Below are 19,091 nucleotides of genomic sequence, written 5' to 3'. Positions count from 1 at the left end.
ATTTTCCCTCCACCATTTTCTGCTGCATTTGCAGACATCAGCAGGGATTGTCCAGAAATAATGTCAGATCCCACCTTTACCTTCCCCCCCAGCAGAGTCCTCAGTCCCAGCAGAGTCCACAGTCACAGGATTCTTGGTAGCAGATTCAACAGTCACTGAATTCCCAGTCCCAGCAGAGTGCAGTCCTGCAGGCACAGCAGCCATCTTCCCTGCCGAGCTCTGTGCACACACAGGAGGATTTCCCTCCAAAACTCTGCAGTGTACATGGCTGTCCATACTGGAGTCCAAACTGTCACTTTTAATAAAGCGTGGCTTTGCTGTCTTTTTTTTCCTTTACAGGACCAGGTACAGAGTCCTCACCATCATCCTCATCCGCAGAATCCTTGGAAAACCAGAAGGTTCTTCCACTTAGGGGAGACTCCTCATTAATAAACTTTAGCAGCCCTCAGCCATTTTCCTCTACCTCCTGTGCTGTTCCTCCAGCTTGCTGGGGAGGGAGGGAAGGAGGTAGAGGCTGACCTTTCCTCTGGTGAAGCAGATCCTGAGGTGGATGGGATACCAGGGGCAGCATCTCTCCACCCGTATTGCCACCGCCAACGCTGGATCTTTACTGGCGTCTCCCTGCATTTTCCGGAACCTTTCCTCATTCTGGAACTTTTCTTTGAAAGCTACGCTCTTTTCCTTTAATGATTTCACCAAACTCTGCTGCTTCTTGATGGCGTCCTCCAATCCTTTCAGCTCTGGCTTCAGACTCTGCTGCTGCTTGATGGCGTCCTCCAAACCTTTCAGCTCTGGCTTCAGACTCTGCTGCTGCTTGATGGCGTCCTCCAAACCTTTCAGCTCCGGCTTCAGACTCTGCCGCTGTTTGATGGCATCCTCCAAACCTTTCAGCTCCGGCTTTAGACTCTGCTGCTGCTTGATGGTGCCCTCCAAACCTATCAGCTCCGGCTTCAGGCTCTGCTGCTTCTTGATGGCGTCCTCCAAACCTTTCAGCTCCGGCTTCAGACTCTGCCACTGCTTGATGGCATCCTCCAAACCTTTCAGCTCCGGCTTCAGACTCTGTCGCTTCTTGATGGTGTCCTCCAAACCTTTCATCTCCGGCTTCAGACTCTGCTGCTTCTTGATGGCGTCCTCCAAACATTTCAGCTCCGGCTTCAGACTCTGCTGCTGCTTGATGGTGCGCTCCAAACCTATCAGCTCCGGCTTCAGGCTCTGCCACTTCTTGATTGCATCCTCCAAACCTTTCAGCTCCGGATTCAGACTCTGCTGCTGCTTGATGGTGCCCTCCAAACCTTTCAGCTCCAGCTTCAGACTCTGCTGCTGCTTGATGGTGCCCTCCAAACCTATCAGCTCTGGCTTCAGACTCTGCTGCTTCTTGATGGTGCCCTCCAAACCTTTCAGCTCTGGCTTCAGACTCTGCCGCTTGCTGCTCCATGCCTTATCATGGAGAACTTTCTTCTTCTTATAAGCAGCTTTCAGGTTCATCAGCTTTTCCTCCTCCTTTGCATTTCTTAGCAAATAGACAGCAACCCACTCTCTGAAGGCAGGGAGGGATCCCCCTCTTTTAGGGCCACAACCAAGGTCTTCAGGTGTAGGTGAAGCTTGGGAGGGCAAGCTGGCTCCCTCAGGGGGAACATGGCCCAAGTCTATCCCAAAAGAAGCCATGTTTCTGGGGCCAGGTGAGAAGGCCTGCCCCCTAGTGTCTGGAGAGGGAGAGCAACTGCACAAGCAACCTCTCTAGTACAGAGACTGATGGGACTGTGGGGGAGGGGACATTAGAGCATAAGCTCCTCTGGTACAGAGACTGATGTGACTGTGGGGAAGGGGACATTAGAGTGTAAGCTCCTCTGGTACAGAGACTGATGTGACTGTGGGGGAGGGGACATTAGAGCGTAAGCTCCTCTGGTACAGAGACTGATGTGACTGTGAGGGAGGGAACATTAGAGTGTAAGCTCCTCTGGTACAGAGACTGATGTGACTGTGAGGGAGGGGACATTAGAGTGTAAGCTCCTCTGGTACAGAGACTGATGTGACTGTGGGGGAGGGGACATTAGAGTGTAAGCTCCTCTGTACAGAGACTGATGGGACTGGCTCAGTGATCTCTGTACAGCCCTGCGGTATATGTCAAAGCTATATAAATGTATAATAATAATAGTGTGTGACTGTGGGGGAGGGGACATTAGAGTGTAAGCTCCTCTGGTACAGAGACTGATGTGACTGTGGGGGAGGGAACATTAGAGTGTAAGCTCCTCTGGTTCAGTAGAAATGTATTTGTAGATGAAGATTTCTGGCTGGGAAGGTGTCTGGGTTGTAGATTTCTCTCTCGGGGTTTGTAGAGAACAGAAATGATGAGGAAATAGTCCTTCGTGGTATGTGATTGGCCGGTAGAACAGGGGGAGGGATATTACACATACACATTGCTGACAGTGATAAGGACTCGGCTGTTATTGTGGAATTCCCATAACAGGAAATGTCAGCAGATTTCAGTTCCTTTAGCACAAACCTGTAGTCATCTCACCTGCCTATACCGGGGAGAGGCTGATTCGGCCCCCATAACCCCCTCCAGCTGTCATGTAGAAGAGAAGGGGATTAGGAGTTGGTGAGTATTTGGTATTGTTGGGGTTATTCGATCGTTGTGTGTTCGGATCTTTGTATGTAGATCTGTATGGTCCCCTCCATAGATTAGAAGAGTTCGCTGAGAAGGTGGACAACTTCACAAAATGTTTCAATGTCTTCCTCGGGAAAGCAGAATATCCAGGGCTCTGGGAATAGAGAATAGAAATCACACACAGACACACACAGGGGTTCCACCGCATGGAACAAGGTATTTTTAGACTTACAAACCAGGGCCGGATCTAGCCAGTCTGATGTGGGGGTGCAGTTATAAAATGTCAGGGGGTGGAGGATAGGGTCAGCAGTTTGCAAAGCAGTGTACAGGGGTCAGCAGGGCACAGGATGGGAGGTCAGCAGAAGAGTGTAAAGGAATCAGTTGGGCAGTGTACAGGGGTCAGCAGGGCACAGGATGGGAGGTCGGCAGAAGAATGTAAAGGAATCAGTTGGGCAGTGTACAGGGGTCAGCAGGGCACAGGATGGGAGGTCAGCAGGAGAATGTAAAGGAATCAGTTGGGCAGTGTACAGGGGTCAGCAGGGCACAGGATGGGAGGTCAGCAGGAGAATGTAAAGGAATCAGTTGGGCAGTGTACAGGGGTCAGCAGGGCACAGGATGGGAGGTCAGCAGAAGAGTGTAAAGGAATCAGTTGGGCAGTGTACAGGGGTCAGCAGGGCACAGGATGGGAGGTCAGCAGGAGAGTGTAAAGGAATCATTTGGGCAGTGTACAGGGGTCAGCAGGACACAGGATGGGAGGTCAGCAGAAGAGTGTAAAGGAATCAGTTGGGCAGTGTACAGGGGTCAGCAGGGCACAGGATGGGAGGTCAGCAGGAGAGTGTAAAGGAATCAGTTGGGCAGTGTACAGGGGTCAGCAGGGCACTGGATGGGAGGTCAGCAGGAGAGTGTAAAGGAATCAGTTGGGCAGTGTACAGGGGTCAGCAGGACACAGGATGGGAGGTCGGCAGAAACGTGTAAAGGAATCAGTTGGGCAGTGTACAGGGGTCAGCAGGGCACAGGATGGGAGGTCAGCAGAAGAGTGTAAAGGAATCAGTTGGGCAGTGTACAGGGGTCAGCAGGGCACAGGATGGGAGGTCAGTAGAAGAGTGTAAAGGAATAGTTGGGCAGTGTACAGGGGTCAGCAGGGCACAGGATGGGAGGTCAGCAGAAGAGTGTAAAGGAATCAGTTGGGCAGTGTACAGGGGTCAGCAGGGCACAGGATGGGAGGTCAGTAGAAGAGTGTAAAGGAATAGTTGGGCAGTGTACAGGGGTCAGCAGGGCACAGGATGGGAGGTCAGCAGGAGAGTGTAAAGGAATCAGTTGGACAGTGTACAGGGGTCAGCAGGGCACAGGATGGGAGGTCAGCAGAAGTGCAGAGGAATCGGTTGGACAGTGTAAAGGGGTCAGCAGGGCACAGGATGGGGGGTCAGCAGGAGAGTGTAAAGGAATCAGTTGGGCAGTGTACAGGGGTCAGCAGGGCACAGGATGGGAGGTCAGCAGGAGAGTGTAAAGGAATCATTTGGGCAGTGTACAGGGGTCAGCAGGACACAGGATGGGAGGTCAGCAGAAGAGTGTAAAGGAATCAGTTGGGCAGTGTACAGGGGTCAGCAGGGCACAGGATGGGAGGTCAGCAGGAGAGTGTAAAGGAATCAGTTGGGCAGTGTACAGGGGTCAGCAGGGCACAGGATGGGAGGTCAGCAGGAGAGTGTAAAGGAATCAGTTGGGCAGTGTACAGGGGTCAGCAGGACACAGGATGGGAGGTCGGCAGAAACGTGTAAAGGAATCAGTTGGGCAGTGTACAGGGGTCAGCAGGGCACAGGATGGGAGGTCAGCAGAAGAGTGTAAAGGAATAGTTGGGCAGTGTACAGGGGTCAGCAGGGCACAGGATGGGAGGTCAGCAGAAGAGTGTAAAGGAATCGGTTGGGCAGTGTACAGGGGTTAGCAGAGCTCAGGATGGGAGATCAGCAGAAGAGTGTAAAGGAATCAGTTGGACAGTGTACAGGGGTCAGCAGGGCACAGGATGGGAGGTCAGCAGAAGTGCAGAGGAATCGGTTGGACAGTGTAAAGGGGTCAGCAGGGCACAGGATGGGGGGTCAGAAGAAGAGTGTAAAGGAACCAGTTGGGCAGCATACAGGGGTCATCAGGGCACAGAATGGGAGATCAGCAGAAGAGTGTAAAGGAATTGGTTGGGCAGTGTACAGGGGTCAGCAGGACACAGGATGGGAGGTCGTCAGAAGTGTAAAGGAATCGGTTGGGCAGTGTACAGGGGTCAGCAGGGCACAGGATGGGAGGTCAGCAGAAGTGTAAAGGAATCAGTTGGGCAGTGTACAGGGGTCAGCAGGGCACAGGATGGGAGATCAGCAGAAGAGTGTAAAGGAATCGGTTGGGCAGTGTACAGGGGTCAGCAGGGCACAGGATGGGAGGTCAGCAGAAGTGCAAAGGAATCGGTTGGGCAGTGTACAGGGGTCATCAGGGCACAGGATGGGGGGTCAGAAGAAGAGTGTAAAGGAACCAGTTGGGCAGCATACAGGGGTCAGCAGGGCACAGAATGGGAGATCAGCAGAAGAGTGTAAAGGAATTGGTTGGGCAGTGTACAGGGGTCAGCTGGGCACAGGATGGGGGTCAGCAGGAGAGTGTAAAGGAATTGGTTGGGCAATGTACAGGGGTCAGCAGGACACAGGATGGGAGGTCGTCAGAAGTGTAAAGGAATCGGTTGGGCAGTGTACAGGGGTCAGCAGGGCACAGGATGGGAGGTCAGCAGAAGAGTGTAAATGAATCAGGTGGGCAGTGTACAGGGGTCAGCAGGGCACAGGATGGGAGGTCAGCAGAAGTGTAAAGGAATCAGTTGGGCAATGTACAGGGGTCAGCAGGACACAGGATAGGAGGTCAGCAGAAGAGTGTAAAGGAATCAGTTGGGCAATGTACAGGGGTCAGCAGGGCACAGGATGGGAGGTCAGCAGAAGTGTAAAGGAATCAGTTGGGCAGTGTACAGGGGTCAGCAGGGCACAGGATGGGAGATCAGCAGAAGAGTGTAAAGGAATCGGTTGGGCAGTGTACAGGGGTCAGCAGGGCACAGGATGGGAGGTCAGCAGAAGTGCAAAGGAATCGGTTGGGCAGTGTACAGGGGTCAGCAGGGCACAGGATGGGGGGTCAGAAGAAGAGTGTAAAGGAACCAGTTGGGCAGTGTACAGGGGTCAGCAGGGCACAGGATGGGAGGTCAGAAGAAGAGTGTAAAGGAACCAGTTGGGCAGCATACAGGGGTCAGTAGGGCACAGAATGGGAGATCAGCAGAAGAGTGTAAAGGAATTGGTTGGGCAGTGTACAGGGGTCAGCTGGGCACAGGATGGGGGTCAGCAGAAGAGTGTAAAGGAATTGGTTGGGCAATGTACAGGGGTCAGCAGGACACAGGATGGGAGGTCGTCAGAAGTGTAAAGGAATCGGTTGGGCAGTGTACAGGGGTCAGCAGGGCACAGGATGGGAGGTCAGCAGAAGAGTGTAAATGAATCAGGTGGGCAGTGTACAGGGGTCAGCAGGGCACAGGATGGGAGGTCAGCAGAAGTGTAAAGGAATCAGTTGGGCAGTGTACAGGGGTCAGCAGGGCACAGGATGGGATGTCGGCAGGACAGAGTAAAGTAATCAGTTGAGCAGTGTACAGGGGTCAGCAGGGCACAGGATGGGAGGTCGGCAGAAGAGCGTAAAGGAATAATTTGGGCAATGTACAGGGGTCAGCAGGGCACAGGATGGGATGTCGGCAGGACAGAGTAAAGTAATCAGTTGAGCAGTGTACAGGGGTCAGCAGGGCACAGGATGGGAGGTCGGCAGGACAGAGTAAAGGAATCAGTTGAGCAGGTTTCCGGGACTCTGCAGGGCACAGAATGAGAGGTCAGCAGAAGTGAAAAGGAATCAATTGGGCAGTGTACAGGGGTTAGCAGGGCACAGGATAGGAAGTCAGCAGAAGTGTAGAGTTATCAGTTGGGCAGTGTACAGGGGTCAGCAGGGCACAGGATGGGAGATCAGCAGAAGAGTGTAAAGGAATCAGTTGGGCAGTGTACAGGGGTCAGTAGGGCATAGGATGGGAGGTCAGCAGGAGAGTGTAAAGGAATCAGTAGGGCAGTGTACAGGGGTCAGTAGGGCATAGGATGGGAGGTCAGCAGAAGAGTGTAAAGGAATCAGTTGGGCAGTGTACAGGGGTCAGCAGGGCACAGGATGGGAGGTCAGCAGGAGAGTGTAAAGGAATCAGTAGGGCAGTGTACAGGGGTCAGTAGGGCATAGGATGGGAGGTCAGCAGAAGAGTGTAAAGGAATCAGTTGGGCAGTGTACAGGGGTCAGTAGGGCATAGGATGGGAGGTCAGCAGAAGAGTGTAAAGGAATCAGTAGGGCAGTGTACATGGGGTCAGTAGGGCACTGGATGGGAGGTCAGCAGAAGAGTGTAAAGGAATCAGTTGGGCAGTGTACAGGGGTCATCAGGGCACAGGATGGGAGGTCAGCAGGAGAGTGTAAAGGAATTAGTTGGGCACAGGATGGGAGGTCAGCAGAAGAGTGTAAAGGAATCAGTTGGGCAGTGTACAGGGGTCAGCAGGACACAGGATGGGAGGTCGGCAGAAACGTGTAAAGGAATCAGTTGGGCAGTGTACAGGGGTCAGTAGGGCACAGGATGGGAGGTCAGCAGGAGAGTGTAAAGGATCAGTTGGGCAGTGTACAGGGGTCAGCAGGGCACAGGATGGGAGGTCAGCAGGAGAGTGTAAAGGAATCAGTTGGGCACAGGATGGGAGGTCAGCAGAAGAGTGTAAAGGAATCAGTTGGGCAGTGTACAGGGGTCTGCAGGAAACAGGATGGGAGGTCGGCAGAAACGTGTAAAGGAATCAGTTGGGCAGTGTACAGGGGTCAGTAGGGCACAGGATGGGAGTGTGACAGTAGAGTGTAAAGGAATCAGTTGGGCAGTGTACAGGGGTCAGTAGGGCACAGGATGGGAGGTCGGCAGAAACGTGTAAAGGAATCAGTTGGGCAGTGTACAGGGGTCAGCAGGACACAGGATGGGAGGTCAGCAGAAGAGTGTAAAGGAATCAGTTGGGCAGTGTACAGGGGTCAGCAGGGCACAGGATGGGAGGTCAGCAGAAGAGTGTAAAGGACATGGTTGGGCAGTGTACAGGGGTCAGCAGGGCACAGGATGGGAGGTCGGCAGAAAAGTGTAAAGGAATCAGTTGGGCAGTGTACAGGGGTCAGCAGGGCAAAGGATGGGAGGTTAGCAGAAGAGTGTAAAGGAATCGGTTGGGCAGTGTACAGGGGTCAGCAGGACACAGGATGGGAGGTCAGCAGAAGAGTGTAAAGGAATCAGTTGGGCAGTGTACAGGGGTCATCAGGGCACAGGATGGGAGGTCAGCAGAAGAGTGTAAAGGAATCAGATGGACAGTGTACAGGGGTCAGCAGGGCACAGGATGGGAGGTCGGCAGAAAAGTGTAAAGGAATCAGTTGGGCAGTGTACAGGGGTCAGCAGATCACAGCATTAAAGGTCAGCAGAAGAGTGTAATGGAATCAGTTGGGCAGTGTACAGGGGTCAGCAGGGCAAAGGATGGGAGGTCAGCAGAAGAGTGTAAAGGAATCGGTTGGGCAGTGTACAGGGGTCAGCAGGGCACAGGATAGGAGGTCAGCAGAAACGTGTAAAGGAATCAGTTGAGCAGTGTACAGGGGTCAGCAGGACACAGGATGGGAGGTCAGCAGAAGAGTGTAAAGGAATCAGTTGGGCAGTGTACAGGGGTCAGCAGGACACAGGATGGGAGGTCAGCAGAAGAGTGTAAAGGAATCAGTTGGGCAGTGTACAGGGGTCAGCAGGGCACAGGATGGGAGGTCAGCAGGAGAGTGTAAAGGAATCAGTTGGGCAGTGTACAGGGGTCAGCAGGGTACAGGATGGGAGGTCAGCAGAAGAGTGTAAAGGAATCAGTTGAGCAGTGTACAGGGGTCAGTAGGGCAAAGGATGGGAGGTTGTCAAGAGAGTGTAAAGGAATCAGCTGGGCAGTGTACAGGGGTCAGCAGGGCACAGGATGGGAGGTCGGCAGAAAAGTGTAAAGGAATCAGTTGGGCAGTGTACAGGGGTCAGCAGGGCAAAGGATGGGAGGTTAGCAGAAGAGTGTAAAGGAATCAGTTGGGCAGTGTACAGGGGTCATCAGGGCACAGGATGGGAGGTCAGCAGAAGAGTGTAAAGGAATCAGATGGACAGTGTACAGGGGTCAGCAGGGCACAGGATGGGAGGTCGGCAGAAAAGTGTAAAGGAATCAGTTGGGCAGTGTACAGGGGTCAGCAGATCACAGCATTGGAGGTCAGCAGAAGAGTGTAATGGAATCAGTTGGGCAGTGTACAGGGGTCAGCAGGGCAAAGGATGGGAGGTCAGCAGAAGAGTGTAAAGGAATCGGTTGGGCAGTGTACAGGGGTCAGCAGGGCACAGGATAGGAGGTCAGCAGAAACGTGTAAAGGAATCAGTTGAGCAGTGTACAGGGGTCAGCAGGACACAGGATGGGAGGTCAGCAGAAGAGTGTAAAGGAATCAGTTGGGCAGTGTACAGGGGTCAGCAGGACACAGGATGGGAGGTCAGCAGAAGAGTGTAAAGGAATCAGTTGGGCAGTGTACAGGGGTCAGCAGGACACAGCATGGGAGGTCAGCAGAAGAGTGTAAAGGAATTAGTTGGGCAGTGTACAGGGGTCAGCAGGGCACAGGATGGGAGGTCAGCAGAAGAGTGTAAAGGAATCGGTTGGGCAGTGTACAGGGGTCAGCAGGGCACAGGATGGGAGGTCAGCAGAAGAGTGTAAAGGAATCAGTTGAGCAGTGTACAGGGGTCAGTAGGGCAAAGGATGGGAGGTTGTCAAGAGAGTGTAAAGGAATCAGTTGGGCAGTGTTGGCCGGTGGTCTCCTATACTCAGATGATCTACTTGTGGCCTTTCCAAACTATCGAAGAACTTACATTTGACTGACTGGAAGGTCGAAGATGCATTGAAAAATCTAGTACTCTTTCAGCTCGTTTTTGAAGGTTCCTCAGGATTTGGAGGATATATGACTTCCCCTTTTCCCCTGCTGAGGATGGCCTTGGTGGATGCTTAAGAATACACCTAGACTGATGACATCTAGTGGCCAACTTGCTGATGACATCTGCCTGGTATCACAAGCCCAGAGCACCAGGAGCAGGTCTTAATTGCTCCATGCGCAATGTATGCGCTATCTGGTTAGTGCATTGTTTGTACATTCACAACAACACAAGAGTCACGGTTTTCTTGATCATGGACTGTTGGAACACCTGCACTTAATCACTTTATTATAAGGACTGAGTTATCTAACAAATTTAACATATGTTATTGTGCATAATTTAATTATTCATTATTTAATTATTCATTTTTTCCATCACTTGATTATACATATATAAGCGCTGCATACTTATTTTATATTTCCATACTGGGTTGAAAGGTTGCCTTTATGCTAGCAGCTTTATATTTGATTATTGTTCCCAGCGCTCAATTACTACTTTCTCAAGTGTACCGGGGTCAGCAGGGCACAGGATGGGAGGTCAGCAGAAGAGAGTAAAGGAATCAGTTGGGCAATGTACAGGGGTCAGCAGGGCACAGGATGGGAGGTGAGCAGAAGAGTGTAAAGGAATCAGTTGGGCAGTGTACAGGGGTCAGCAGGGCACAGGATGGGAGGTCAGCAGAAGAGAGCAAAGGAATCAGTTGGGCAGTGTACCGGGGTCAGCAGGACACAGGATGGGAGGTCAGCAGGAGAGTGTAAAGGACTCGGTTAGGCAGAGCACAGTGGTCAGCAGGGCACAGGATGGGAGGTCGGCAGGAGAGTGTAAAGGAATTGGTTGAGCAGTGTACACTGGTCAGCAGGGCACGGTATGGGAGGAAAGCAGAAAAGTGTAAAGAAATCAGTTGTGAAGTGTACAGGGGTGAGCAGGGTACAGGATGGGAGGGCGGCAGGAAAGTGTAAAGGAATCAGTTGGGCAGTGTACAGGGGTCAGAAGGGCACAGAATGGGAGGTCATCAGAAGATTGTAATGGAATCAGTTGGGCAGTGTACAGGGGTCAGCAGGGCACAGGATGGGAGGTCAGCAGAAGAGTGTAATGGAATCAGTTGGGCAGTGTACAGGGGTCAGCATGGCACAGTTTGGGAGGTCAGCAGAAGAGTGTAAAGGAATCAGTTGGGCAGTGTACAGGGGTCAGCAGGGCACAGGATGGGTAGTCGGCAGGAGAGTGTAAAGGAATCGGTTGGGCAGTGTACAGGGGTCAGTAGGGTACAGGATGGGAAGTCGGCAGGAGAGTGTAAAGGAATCGGTTGGGCAGTGTACAGGGGTCAGCAGGGCACAGGATGGGAAGTCGGCAGGAGAGTGTAAAGGAATCGGTTGGGCAGTGTACAGGGGTCAGTAGGGCACAGGATGGGAAGTCGGCAGGAGAGTGTAAAGGAATCGGTTGGGCAGTGTACAGGGGTCAGCAGGGCACAGGATGGGAAGTCGGCAGGAGAGTGTAAAGGAATCGGTTGGGCAGTGTACAGGGGTCAGTAGGGCACAGGATGGGAAGTCGGCAGGAGAGTGTAAAGGAATCGGTTGGGCAGTGTACAGGGGTCAGCATGGCACAGTTTGGGAGGTCAGCAGAAGAGTGTAAAGGAATCAGTTGGGCAGTGTACAGGGGTCAGCAGGGCATAGGATGGGAGGTCAGCAGAAGAGTGTAAAGGAATCAGTTGGGCAGTGTACAGGGGTCAGCAGGGCACAGGATGGGAGGTCAGCAGAAGTGTAAAGGAATCGGTTGAGCAGTGTACAGGGGTCAGCAGGGCACAGGATGGTAGGTTGGCAGGAAAGTGTAAAGGAATTGGTTGGGCAGGGCACAGGATGGGAGATTGGCAGGACAGAGTAAGGGAATCAGTTGAGCAGGTTTCTGGGACTCAGCAGGGCACAGAATGAGAGGTCAGCAGAAGTGTAAAGGAATCAGATGGGAAGTGTACAGGGGTCAGCAGGGATCAGTATTGGAGGTCAGCAGAAGTGTAGAGATATCAGTTGGGCAGTGTACAGGGGTCAGCAGGGCACAGGATGGGAGGTCAGCAGAAGAGTGTAAAGGAATCAGTTGGGCAGTGTACAGGGGTCAGCAGGGCACAGGATGGGAAGTCGGCAGGAGAGTGTAAAGGAATCGGTTGGGCAGTGTACAGGGGTCAGCAGGGCACAGGATGGGAGGTTGGCAGAAGAGTGTAAATAAATCGGTTGAGCAGTGTACAGGGGTCAGCAGGGCACAGTATGGGAGGAAAACAAAAAAGTGTAAAGGAATCAGTTGGGCAGTGTACACGGGTCATGTAATGAGTCTCATATATTAGTTTCACCTTTTAAGTTGCATTATTGAAATAAATAAACTTTTGCACGTTATTCTAATTTTTTGAGTTTCATCTGTATCTCCCGCCAATCAGGAGTGATATAAATAGTGCGTGTGTAATGTCATATCTCCCACCAATTAGGAGTGATAGAAATAGTGCGTGTGATGTCATATCTCCCACCAATCGAGATTTATAGAAATAGTGCGTGTGTGATGTCATATCTCCCACCAATCGGAAGTGATAGAAATAGAGAAGAGCGAATCGAACCTGGCGAAGTGGAATTCGTTTCGAATATTAGGAAAAATTTGATTCACGCCGAATCCGAATATTAGCAAACTTTGGATGCACGAATCGAATTTTCCCCGATCGGCCATTTTTCATCCCTTCTACAGCCGGCAAAAAGTGTCCCTGCAGAGAGCTCCGCTATTTCTGACAGTTCTCTGACAGTTCCTTCACATTTACAGCGGTTGAAACATTGTATCTATTTGTTTCCATTTAGGATACAGATGTTTTTATTTGGAAACAAATAGATACAATGTTTCAACCGCTGTAAATGTGAAGGAACTGTCAGAGAACTGTCAGAAATAGCGGAGCTCTCTGCAGATACACTTTTTGCTGGACTGGAATACTTCTTATTTTCATCCTACTTCTTCTTCTTCTTCATCCTCATCCTCATCCTCTTCTTCTTCTTCTTCTTCTTCATCCTCATCCTCTTCCTCCTCTTCTTCTTCATCCTCATCCTCTTCTTCTTCTTCTTCTTCTTCTTCTTCTTCTTCATCATCCTCATCCTCTTCTTCTTCTTCTTCTTCTTCATCCTCATCCTCTTCTTCTTCTTCTTCTTCTTCTTCATCCTCATCCTCTTCTTCATCCTCATCCTCTTCTTCTTCCTCTTCTTCATCCTCTTCTTCTTCTTCTTCTTCTTCTTCTTCTTCTTCCTCATCCTCTTCTTCTTCTTCTTCATCCTCATCCTCTTCTTATTCTTATTCTTCTTCTTCATCCTCATCTTCTTCTTCTTCATCCTCATCCTCTTCTTCTTCTTCATCCTCATCCTCCTCTTCTTCTTCTTCTTCTTCATCCTCATCCTCTTCTTCTTTTTCTTCTTCTTCTTCTTCTTCATCCTCATCCTCTTCTTCTTCTTCTTCTTCTTCATCCTCATCTTCTTCTTTTCATCATCCTCATCCTCTTCTTCTTCTTCTTCTTTTTCATCCTCATCCTCTTCTTCTTCTTCTTCTTCATCCTCATCCTCTTCTTCTTCTTCCTCTTCTTCTTCCTCATCCTCTTCTTCTTCTTCTTCTTCTTCATCCTCATCCTCCTCTTCTTCTTCTTCTTCTTCTTCATCCTCATCCTCTTCTTCTTCTTCTTCTTCTTCTTCTTCATCCTCATCCTCATCCTCTTCTTCTTCTTCATCCTCATCCTCTTCTTCTTCTTCTTCTTCATCTTCTTCATCCTCATCCTCTTCTTCTTCTTCTTCATCCTCATCCTCCTCTTCTTCTTCTTCTTCTTCTACTTCATCCTCATCCTCTTCTTCTTCTTCTTCTTCTTCATCCTCATCCTCTTCTTCTTCTTCTTCTTCATCCTCATCCTCCTCTTCTTCTTCTTCTTCATACTCATCCTCTTCTTCTTCTTCTTCATCCTCATCCTCTTCTTCTTCTTCTTCATCCTCTTCTTCTTCTTCTTCTTCTTCTTCTTCTTCTTCATCATCCTCATCCTCTTCTTCTTCTTCATCCTCTTCTTCTTCTTCCTCATCCTCATCCTCTTCTTCTTCTTCTTCTTCATCCTCATCCTCCTCTTCTTCTTCTTCCTCATCCTCATCCTCTTCTTCTTCTTCTTCTTCTTCTTCATCCTCATCCTCTTCTTCTTCTTCTTCTTCCTCTTCCTCATCCTCTTCTTTTTCATCCTCTTCTTCCTCTTCTTCTTCTTCATCCTCTTCTTCATCCTCTTCTTCTTTTTCTTCTTTTTGTCTTCCTCTTGCAGGTCACTGCTCATGCGCAGATTTTTTATCGGCAAAAAATCGTCCGATTTGCCCACTATTGCCGCGGGTGCTGTATGGCCTCCCATTGCTGCTGCCTCCACCGCCACACTGTGGCTCCACACTCTGGTTTTGGCCCCGTGATTGCCCAAATGAGTGAAGTGTGCGGTGATTCTAAGATCGACGGCACTCATCTGCATGTCATACTGACTGACAGTATTATTTCTCTTCCCCAGCAGACTCCAAGGGCATTTAAATTAAAGGTACAGTGTTCTGCACTAATATAAAGGCTCTCTGAAGCCTAGAAACACCCTTTTTTAAGTTAAATTCACAGCGAATATATTCGACTCGAATCAAAATTTTTCCACAAATTCGCCGAATCAGTTGAATCGAATTTTTGAATAATTCGCTCATCTCTAGATAGAAACAGTGTGCGTATGATGTCATATCTCACGCCAATCAGGAGTGATAGAAATACAGTAGTGTGCATGTGATGTCATATCTCCCACCAATCGGAAGTGATAGAAACAGTGTATGTGTGATGTCATATCTCCCACCAATCAGGAGTTATAGAAATAGCATGTGTGGCTGTCAATCACCGGATCCCGGCCAGTAATTACCCGCCGGCGCCCAGTGATTACCGAGTATCTCCGATGGGGAGGAGGACTGTTTTGTTTAATAACAATCTTCCTCCCTGTTAGCTCAGGCACACTGCACAGCACAGCCATCCAGAACAGTGCGCTTACAGTGATGCACCCCCCTACCCCCTAGTAAAACACTCCCAGCACACAGTTAACCCTTTGATTGCCCCTCATGCCCCCAAAGGAGGTGCACGGTGATGTTAGGGTGGGTGTGGAGTTCTTGGCATCTGATGTAATGGGGGGGTGAGGTGCTCTGGACATCTAGTCTTACAGTTACAACTGGCCCTTTGAGGACAACCATAATGCTGACACAGCCCGTGATGATATATAAGATATATTTATTAATGATCATTAAAAATAAAAACCAACTTTAGCCCTTTTATATAGAATTCTGATTTTTATTTTTTTTGTACAGGTGGATTGATGAACCACGTTTTTGGTCATGCTGGTCTTCGTGAATACAACTCGGTCACATGGGAAACCAAACGTCTGGGTGTTGTAATTGACTGAAAGTTTTTATTGCAGTTCACTGGAGGAGTCACACAGGACACAAGTCATATCCGTGTTCTAAATGTCATAAGTGCTTTGGGTCCTCTTCAACACTGATCCAACCTCAGAGGATAACAAGAGAAAAGTCATTTCAGTGTTCTGGAAGTGACAATTGCTTTACAGTAAAGTCCAACCCATGTATACATAAGAGGAGTCATTTCAAGTGATTTCTTGTTTGGAACGTAACAAAGATTTTACAATGGAGGCAAAACATATCGCACACCAGAAGGTTCACACTGGAGAGAAGCCATATCAGTGTTCTGATTGTGACAAAGCTTTTACATGGAAGTCAAATCTTATCAGACACCAGAGGATCCACACCGGAGAGAAGCCTTGTCAGTGTTCTGAATGTGACAAAGCTTTTACATGGAAGTCATATCTTATCACACACCAGAGGATTCACACTGGAGAGAAGCCATATCAGTGTTCTGAATGTGACAAAGCTTTTACAAGGAAATTGTATCTTATATCACACCAGAGGTTTCACACTGGAAAGAAGTTATATCAGTGTTCTGAGTGTGGCAAAGCTTTTACACAGAAGTCACATCTTATCAGACACCAGAGGATCCACACTGGAGAGAAGTCATATCAGTGTTCTGAGTGTGACAAAGCTTTTACATGGAAGTCACAGCTTATCATTCACCAGAGGATTCACACTGGAGATAAGTCATATCAGTGTTCTGAGTGTGACAAAGCTTTTACATGGAAGTCAAATCTTATCATACACCAGAGGATTCACACTGGAGAGAAGTCATATCAGTGTTCTGAATGTGAAAAAACTTTTACACAGAAGTCAAGTCTTATCACACACCAGAGGATTCACACTGGAGAGAAGTCATATCAGTGTTCTGAATGTGACAAATTTTTTACAACCAAGGCAGAGCTTATCAGACACCAGAGGATTCACACTGGAGAGAAGCCATATCAATGTTCTGAATGTGACAAAGCTTTTACACAGAAGTCACATCTTATCAGACACCAGAGGATGCACACTGGAGAGAAGCCATATCAATGTTCTGAATGTGACAAAGCTTTTTTAACCAAGAAAGAGCTTATCATACACCAGAGGGTTCACACTGGAGGGAAGTCATATCAGTGTTCTGAATGTGACAAAGCTTTTACACGGAAGTCGAATCTTATATCACACCAGATGATCCACACTGGAGAGATGCCATATCAGTGTTCTGAATGTGACAAAGCTTTTACATGGGAGTCATATCTTATCACACACCAGAGGATCCACACTGGAGAGAAACCACATCAGTGTTCTGAATGTGATAAAACTTTTACACAGAAGTCATATCTTATAGCACACCAGAGGGTCCACACTGGAGAGCAGCCATATCAGTGTTCTGAATGTGATAAAACTTTTAAACAGAGAGGAAACCTTGTCATACATGAGAGGATTCACACTGGAGAGAAGCCATATCAATGTTCAGAATGTGACAAAGCTTTTACAGGTAATGCCTGGCTAATCTGTCACCAGAGGATTCACAAGCTTGAGCTGCATAGAGGAAACTCCAGAAGAAGGGGCAATATTAAAGAAGTCACAGCTGTCCCATTAGGCTCACAGGCCCAATGTCTTCCCACAAACTAGGGAAGACATGATGCTACTTAAAAAAAAAAAAAACTTTGAACAAACAGGACTCTAATGATCGGATTCATTGGGTTTAGTTCTTATGTCCTTCAGAAACACATCTAGAAGGCCTGTGAATATTTTACCTATGGACATTTTTTCAGACAAGCAGCAATGACTGAACTGTATTCCTCATCATTCTCATCTTTATCCTTTTGTATGGAGCATTGACTGAACATGTAATGCATTTTCATCATTCACTAACTGAGCTATGTTCTCATGTGTTTTCTTCATTGCCAGAATCTGACCAACCAATACATGACCAACAATGCCTCAGTACCAGAGTCTAGGATGAAGTCCAATGGCTTCTTGCCAAGCCTCTGAAACCTCATTAGGAGAACCCATTTCAGGTTCTTTTGAGAACTGATACACCATAAGCTAGGCTTAAGGGCTCCAGCTAAGCCCACCTTGTCCACACCTCCCATTACATGGTCAACCTCCTCTCCCATGATCAATGCCTCCTTTCCATGTTCCATCTCCTCTCATGGATGACAGGCAGGTCTGTAGCCAGATAGAGGTCTATGTTTGGTTAGAGAGTAACTTCTTAAGCTGGTGTAGGCCTTCCAACACGGAGTTAATACTGTTTTAGGGGACATATTCAACAGTACCACCTAATCCCAGCTGACCACTTATGTTTCATCTGGTTTTCTCAAAAGTGATCCTATCAGGTGAAGATTGGATGTTCTTGTTATCTTTTTTTTTGTCCAGCTATTGCTCATCTCCATAAACTATTCACACGGTACAACTGCAAGAGATCTGAACTTACAAAGTGCTAAGTGTGCGGTCATATTCCTACCACTTCTTCTGGGAGACTGAAATTCCTCTTATTGGGGTTCACCTTAATGACTCTGAATGAACGGGTCCCTTTTTGGGGCAAAGTTAGCAAAGAGCACTAATTATTCCTGGAAATGCTAAGACATCGGCACTAAAGTGTAACAATGGGCAAAATCAATAATTATATAAATGGTGGAATCTGTCATTAGCATAAATATTTTATGTTTTCTGAGTCTCCCCTTATAACATTTTTATTACCTGTTGACCCTCCCAGTAGATCTGTTTTTTCTGCTTCCTGTAGAAGGCCAAGCTATTTGGCAAAAATGAAAGTTGGGGGGGGTAGGAAACACCATATAACACTGCTGGGGGTGCTTACAACTGTCATCTTCCATTCATATGGTGGGTTGACCCTTATAGAGAACCTGTTGCTGTAACTGCTGTAGAAGAGTTAGCTGAAGTTGGACTTTACTTGTTGTGTGTCTTACTTATAATCTATCTAAGACTTCCCTGTACAGGGTGACAACGCTGCTGTGTAATGTTCCTGCAGAATGATCAGGGTTGTCACCCTGTTACAGAAGGTGGGGAAATAACAGTTCTACAGACAGGACCAACAGCTGATACAACTATGTTGCAGAGGGAACTCTGGGAATGCTAATGACAGATTGCATTACACATTCAGTTAGCAGACTTCCTGCTGTTGGTCTTCTGTTTGAATTGTGTTCTGATATTTACTGTCCTGCTGTAAAAGGTGTAAATGATTGCCCACATGTTTCCTGTAGTAGCAGGGACTACAAACTCATATCAGGAATATTAGGATGGGTACTTACCCAAGGGGGTCACCTTTTTGGATTTGGAAGAAACATTTCACATGGTTTGTTTCCATTAATGACACCGACAAAGGGAGTCTCACTTACTTCACTAACAATAGGAGAGCCAATCACAGGCCAGTAACATTTCATGGTTTCTCAATGTAATTGCAGAATGTTTAATCCCCATTGGTCCAATGGATTCCTAGTCCTTCCAGATAACATTTGCTTGTTGTGGAAGGAGCACCCTAAAATGTCTTCCCTTCAATTCCACCCATAGCTGTACTTGAGGTTATGTTGCCCCTCCCCCCATATCTGTAAGGGAAACCTCAATTTCTCCCAATACTCCCCTGGCCTTCCAGTGAGAAGAAACATTTTCTCTGGATTGGAGATGTTTTATGCAGTGAGCCCTTCATAGATGGGATGGGGAATCTAAGATAAGTAAGATGGACCGGTGTACTGGAGTCATGGATCAGGTAACCAATGACCCCATTGATGTTATAGCAGAGCTGGCAGCAGAATTGGCTCCACCACCTAAGGTGGTGTCACAGAACTGCATGGCAGCTGACTATCTCTTGGCAGACCAAGGTGGAGTCTACAAATGATGTCAGATAGAGAGTGTTGTACATTTAAATTAGATCATGAGGATATCAGAAGGGGATATCTACACAAGGTAAAGGAGTTCCAACAGGAACCTGGGTGGGAGGAGGTGGGATCCAATGTTTTGGGTGGGTTTAGTTGGAACCTGGTTGAGTAATATGGTGGGTTTGCTTCTT

General features: G+C 48.4%; 1 protein-coding gene across 1 annotated transcript; it reads left to right on the top strand.

The window, feature by feature from the left end:
• Positions 1 to 15,020: 15,020 nt before the first annotated feature.
• Positions 15,021 to 16,784, top strand: LOC149461973 (uncharacterized). Its single transcript, XM_089677675.1, has one exon. The coding sequence runs from the start codon at positions 15,299 to 15,301 to the stop codon at positions 16,694 to 16,696; it is 1,398 nt and encodes a 465-aa protein (XP_089533801.1). The 5' UTR covers positions 15,021 to 15,298; the 3' UTR covers positions 16,697 to 16,784.
• The last annotated feature ends 2,307 nt before the right edge of the window (positions 16,785 to 19,091 follow it).

The sequence above is a fragment of the Staurois parvus genome, unplaced genomic scaffold (genome assembly GCF_062004578.1).
Source record: "Staurois parvus isolate SC_StPar_1 unplaced genomic scaffold, SC_StPar_1.0 ptg000191l, whole genome shotgun sequence".
Taxonomy (NCBI): Eukaryota; Metazoa; Chordata; class Amphibia; order Anura; family Ranidae; genus Staurois; species Staurois parvus.
Note: the sequence above shows the minus strand (reverse complement) of the source record. Positions and strands in the feature narration are given on the sequence as shown.

Coding starts and splice junctions, on each gene's coding strand:
- LOC149461973 (XM_089677675.1), top strand. CDS start 15,299: ATGGAGGCAAAACATATCGCACACCAGAAGGTTCACACTGGAGAGAAG.